At 54.2% G+C, this 6,000-nt stretch overlaps 1 protein-coding gene across 1 annotated transcript; it reads left to right on the forward strand.

Annotated features, from left to right (window-relative positions):
• The first annotated feature begins 527 nt into the window (after positions 1–527).
• On the forward strand, positions 528–5,994 carry ZFP36L2 (ZFP36 ring finger protein like 2). The gene is made up of 2 exons (XM_042475204.1): positions 528–913; positions 3,112–5,994. The coding sequence occupies exons 1-2, from the start codon at positions 863–865 to the stop codon at positions 4,789–4,791; spliced, it is 1,731 nt and encodes a 576-aa protein (XP_042331138.1). The 5' UTR covers positions 528–862; the 3' UTR covers positions 4,792–5,994.
• The last annotated feature ends 6 nt before the right edge of the window (positions 5,995–6,000 follow it).

Genomic DNA, 6,000 nt, shown 5'->3' on the forward strand with positions numbered 1-6,000 from the left:
CCTACTTTCCTTTCTCCAAGATCCCTACTTAAAAGGTTCCCTCTGTTGATCTTTCCAAACTTTTAACACAGCTTGAGTCTCTCTGTCTGGATTCCGAGTGAAGAGAGGAGGTCAGGCTGCATCCACACTGGAGGGATAACTCGGTTTGGCACCGCTTGGCTCAAGGCTATGGAATCCTGGGAATTTGTTGTGGGGCCCAGAGCAGAGCTTGGCCCACAACAAACTCCAACTCCCAGAATTCCATAGCGCTGAGCCAAGCGGGCTATTTCTCCAGTGTGGGTGCAGCCACAGAGAGCGACAAAAAAAACGCGTCCTCCCTCCGGCTCGCCTTCTCCGCTTCTGGCTGGAACTCTCCCCGTGACCCCGCCCCTTTCTAAAGAGAACGCTCGGCGGCCAATGGGAGGGCGGCGAGGGGGCGTGGCTAGGGCGAGGGGGCGGGACTCCGTTGCTGGGACACCCCGGCCGGGTCAACGTTCCATGCTCCCTCCCCGCCTCCTCCTCCTCTGCTGCTTCGCGGGCGTTTATATATCTGGGGCGTGGACGCTCGGGCTGCGAAGTTCCAGCAGAGAGAGACAGAGCTGCAAGAGGCAGGCGGACAGGCTTTCCCATCCCTCTGCTGGGGAAAGGGGACAAGAAGAAGAAGATATACACACATACATATATATAGCTATTATATATAAAGACCCTGCTCCTTTTTTAATTATTATTACTATTATTATTGTTGTTGCAAAAGAGACTTGACTTTTTTCCCGACCTGAAGCAACCGGCCCCTTTCAGTCGTGGCTCACCCAAAGCTCCCGAGGAGGAGGAAAGTGGGCTCCTTCGGTCCTTCCTGCATTTCCGACCATTACAGGATCTAGACATGTCTGCCACGCTGCTCTCGGCCTTCTACGACATCGATTTCTTCTGCAAGGTAAGGAAGGCGCCACCAGAGAGACCCCCCTTTTTGGGGGGGAGAGTTTTGCAAAAACAAAAAAAGTTGCAAACTGCAAAGCATTGCGAAGGAGGAGGCTCTTTTGACAGGTCTCTGGCGGGCCCGCCTTCCTTACTCGCGAGTAAGCCCAGCCGAAGTCAGTGGGGCCGGCCCTTCCTAGCAAACTCCTTGCAACAAGTGGCTCAGCAGAAGCCTCTCTCCTTCCCTGCCCAGGAACTTTCCTTGTCCTGAGCCTGTTTGCAGAAGGGTTAATGTTTGCAAGGACGCGGCTGCCCTTTGCAGAGAAAACGGCTTTTGCAACAAGAAGAAGAACAATTGTAAGAGTAAGGAAGGCGGGGGAGACCGCGGGGGGCTCGCACCCATTTTTGTGTGCTTTTAATTGTACAGTTTAATTTGTTGCGAATGGGTTTTGAGTCCCAGGTTGTTGGAAAAGGGCGGGATATGGATATAGGGTCAGGCTCTCTCTCTTTGTGTCTCGACAAACACACCAGAAAGGGGCCACATCATCATCATCTACTATTATTGTTATTATGACAAACACACTTTTTCTCCTTCTCACAGAAATACACCAGGCAGGGGCCACACTGTTATTATTATTATTACTATTATTTATTATTGCAATGTGGTCTCTGCCTGGTGTGTGTTTGTGTAAGAGAGAGAGAAAGGTCCTTTCCAAAGTGTGCAAGGGCTGGGTGGGTGTGTGTTTTTAAAACCAAACTGCCGGGAAAGAGTCATGGCGGCTTCTAAGTCTTTTTCCTTTTGGCTGCTGCCACTCTTTTTCTTCGCAGCTGCTTGAATCTGAACTCTCTTCGGAGGCAGACTTCTCCCCTCCGGGCTCCAGCGCAGGGAGGGAGGGAGGGCGGGAGGGCTTTCCAGACCCCTCCTCTGTCTGGAAAGAGAGAGAGAGAGAAGTTTTAAATCGCAGATAAAGCTTCGGAGAGAGGGAGGGACTCTCCTTTTTGTGTGTGTGCGAGTTGTCAAGACACATGGAGAGGATCAGGGAGAGGCCCTTGCAAAGGCAGCCAGCAGGAAGAGCAGCCAAAGGACTTGCAAAACCTTCAGCTTCCTTGCAGTTGCACCTTCCACCATTTCTGTATACACACACAATACAATTGACCCGCAAGACAACACACACACACACACCAGTAGCCCCGGGCCTTCTCCAAAGAGCAAAGATGTGTGCGTGTGTGTATTGCTCTCCAAAGAGGCAAAGACCAAGATAGATGGAGAAAGGCCAGGGCTACTGTTTTGTGTGTGTTGTCTTGCAGGTAAATTGTGTTCTGTGTGTGTGTGTGTGTGTGCGCGCACACACATACGTATTATTCTCCAAACAGCAAAGACCAATATAGATAGATAGGTATTTAGAGAAGGGCTGGGACTACTATTCTGTGTATGTTGTCTTGTGGGTAAATTGTGTTGTGTGTGTGTGTTTGTATACACACATATGTATTATTCTCCAAAGAGCAAAGACAAAGATAGACAGATAGGTCTTTGCTCTTTGGAGGAGGGCCGGGGCTACTCTTGTATGTGTTGTCTTGCGGGTAAATTGTGTGTGTGTGTGTATATATATATATACATACATGACTATTTTTCTCCAAACAGTAAAGATCTGGATGGATGGATAAGTGTTTGCTCATTGGAGAAGGGCTAGGGCTATTATTGTGTGTGTGTGGTCTTGCAGATAAATTGTGTTGTGTTTTATACACACACACATATACATATATATGTATTCTCCATAGAGCAAAGACCAATTTCAATAGATAGGTCTTTGCTCTTTGGAGAAGGGCCAGGGCTACTCTTGTGTGTGGTCTTGCAGGTAAATTGTATTGTGCTTCTGTTAATATAATACACACACACATGCATATACATATGCACATACATATGGATTGTTCTCCAAAGAGCAAAGACCAATATAGATGGATAGGTCCTGGGTTGCTCTTGTGTGTGTGTGTGTGTGTGTTGTCTTGTGCCTAAATTGTGTTGTGTCACACATAATGTTCTCCAAAGAGCAAAGACCAGTATAGATAGATAGATGGGTCTTTGTTGTTTAGAGGAGGGCTGGGACTACTCTTGTGTGTATGTGTTATCTGGCGGGTAAATTGTGTTGTGTTTGTGTCTCCCCCTTTTCCCCAACCCCATCCCCTCCCCTTTTGTTCTTCCTTGCTTGGCTTCCTTAGCCCGAGAAATCCCTCAGCACCATGCTGGACAAGAAGGCGGTGGGCAGCCCTGTGGGGGGCGGCGGCAGTGGCCCTCCCTCCTCCTCTGCTCACAACAACCACAACAGCTTCGCCCCGGGCTTCCTCCGGAGACACTCGTCCAGCAACCTCCAGGCTTTGGCTAACGGCAGTGCCAAATTCCCTTCTTCGCCTTCTCCTTCCTCGCCCAACAGCAACACCTTCAAGGAGCCTGGTGGAGGAGGGAACACCAGCCCTACTACTACGGTTGCTACTATCACCCCTACTCCTAGCAGTAGTAGCGCCAGCACCGCCTCGCTGAACAAGGAGAACAAGTTCAGAGACCGCTCCTTCAGCGAGAACGGCGAGAGGAGCCAACACCTCATCCAGCAGCTCCAGCAGCAGCAGCAGCAGCAAGTGAAGGGGAGCAGCAATGGGACTAATGGGAATAACAACAATGCAAATGGCGGAGGAGGAGGCGGGGCGCCCATCAACTCGACGCGCTACAAGACGGAGCTGTGCCGCCCCTTCGAGGAGAGCGGCGCCTGCAAGTACGGGGAGAAGTGCCAGTTTGCCCACGGCTTCCACGAGCTCCGCAGCCTCACCCGGCACCCCAAGTACAAGACCGAGCTCTGCCGCACTTTCCACACCATCGGCTTCTGCCCTTACGGGCCCCGGTGCCACTTCATCCACAACGCCGACGAGCGCCGCCCGGCGCCCAACAACGGCGGCGGCGGCGGCGGAGTAGGCCTAGGCCTCAGCTCGTCCTCCTCCTCCTCGCTGCCTCAGCCTCCGCCGCCGCCCCAGCCGTCCCCGCTTCTTCCCCACCATCACCACCACCATCATCACCACAACATGAACGGCCACCTCCCTCAGGCCTTCCAGAGTAGCAATCACAGCCCCTCTCCTCATCATCATGGCGGCAGCACTGGAGACCTGAGGGCCTTCGCGGTTTCCTCCGCCTCTTCCTCCTCCTTGACCAGCGGCGTTTTCGGTCGCGGAGGCGGCGGCGGCGATAGGCCCAAGCTGCACCACAGCCTGAGTTTCTCGGGCTTCTCGGCCCACCACCAGCCCCAGCCCCACGGCGGGCCTTCCCCTCCTTCCTCCTCTTCTGTCACCGAGGCGGTGGCTGCGGCCGCGGCCGCGTTGTTAATGGAGAGCCCCCGAGTGCCGCACTCCCCTCCTCCGCCTCCCGCCTCAGGAGCGGCCCCTTCCTCGGCCGCCGCCGCCTCCTCCCCCGTCTGCGCCAACAACGCCTTCGCCTTCTCTGCCGGGCAGGAGCTGGGGAGCCTCATCGCCCCGCTGGCCCTCCACTCCGCCGGCCCTCAGCAAGGATGCTTCACCGCCTTCTACCGGCAGCAACACGGCGGCGGCAGCGGCGGGGGATGCTGCCCTCCTCCTCCTCCTCCCCCGCAGCCGCCGCTCCCTCCTCCGCCTCCGGCCTCGCCTCCCTTCAGCTTCCAGCCCCTGCGACGCCTCTCCGAGTCTCCTCCGCCGCCGCCGGTCTTCGAGGCCCCTCCTCCGCCGCCCAGCCCCCCGGACTCCCTCTCCGACCGGGAGAGCAGCTACCTCAGCGGCTCCCTCAGCTCCGGCAGCAGCAGCCTCAGCGGCTCAGAGTCCCCGGGCCTCGACGCCGGCAGGAGGCTCCCCATCTTCAGCCGCCTCTCCATCTCCGACGACTGAGGAGGAGGAGGAGGGAGAAAAGGGTCCCCTCTGAAGATTGTGGGGGCCTCCTCTTCCCAGGATCCCCTTCATCCTCTCCTTTCCCCCAGCATCCCATTTTGGGGAGAGCCCTTAGTGAGGGGCAGCCTCTCCCCCTCCTTTCTCCCCTTTTCATCCTTCTCCTTTTCCCCAGCATCCCATTTTTGGGGGGGCTCCTCAATGAGGGACAAGTCTGTCCCCACCTTTTTTGTTTGGGGGGGGGGGTTCAGTGAGGGACAGCCTTTCCTTTTCCTGGGGATTTTTTGAGAGGGGGGACCCCAGTGGAGGAAGCCTTCACCCTCCTTTTGAGGGTCCCTTTTTTCTTGGGGGGGACAGACTCTTCCCCCTCCTCCTGGAGATTCCATTTTTAGGGGGGACCCCCTCATAGGGATGGTCTATTATCTTCAGAGGATCCCTTTTCTTGGGGGGAGATTCCTCAGTGGGGGAAGCCTTCTTCGTCTTGGGGATTCCTTTTCTTGGAGGGACTCCTCAATGGGGGATAGTCTCTTCCCCCACCTTTTTCCTGGGGTCCCATTTTTGGGGAGGATCCCTCACTGAGGTGCAGCCTTTTCACCTCTTCCTTGGGATTCTTTTTTTTGGGGGGGACCCCCTCAATAGGAGCAGCCTCTCTCCTTCAGGAGAGCCCTTTTTTGGGGGGGGACTTCTCTGGGGATCAGTCTGTCCTCTTCATTTTGGGGAATCCCATGCCTTTTTCCCAGGGATCTCCTTTCTTGGGGGGATCCCTCAGTGTGGAGCAGCTTCTCTCCCTTTTTTGGGGGGACCCCTCATTGGGGGGGCTCTCCTCCTCCTTTCCCCCTCCATCTTCTCACCAGGAGCATAGACTTGCAGCTGCCTCCAGAAAACTAGCCAAGCTCGCACAGACTGACCCTTTTCAGTTCAGTGGTTTCTTGTTTTGTGTGATTGTTGTTGTTCTTGTGGGTTGGGGTGGGGTTTTTTGCCTCTTTCCAACCTATGCCTTTTTTAAACAGGAGGAAGGGGGGATGATTACCCTTTGATTGCTGAGCAAATTCAGAGAGGAGAAAGCAAAAGAAATGTGTTTCTTTCTTTTTTTTAAAGAGATGAACAAAAGAAATGGATTTACATAAAGGCAGGTAATAGTCATCAAGAACAACCTTGTCGGGTTTTTTATTTTATTTTAAATCTAGAGACTTGTTGCAAGGAGAGGAGTCC

Source organism: Sceloporus undulatus, chromosome 1 (assembly GCF_019175285.1).
Source record: "Sceloporus undulatus isolate JIND9_A2432 ecotype Alabama chromosome 1, SceUnd_v1.1, whole genome shotgun sequence".
Classification (NCBI taxonomy): domain Eukaryota; kingdom Metazoa; phylum Chordata; class Lepidosauria; order Squamata; family Phrynosomatidae; genus Sceloporus; species Sceloporus undulatus.

Bases quoted from the DNA above. Each gene is read 5' to 3' on its own strand.
- ZFP36L2 (XM_042475204.1), top strand. From the start codon at position 863: ATGTCTGCCACGCTGCTCTCGGCCTTCTACGACATCGATTTCTTCTGC. The intron at 914-3,111 runs GTAAGGAAGGCG...TGGCTTCCTTAG, and splicing joins ACATCGATTTCTTCTGCAAG to CCCGAGAAATCCCTCAGCAC.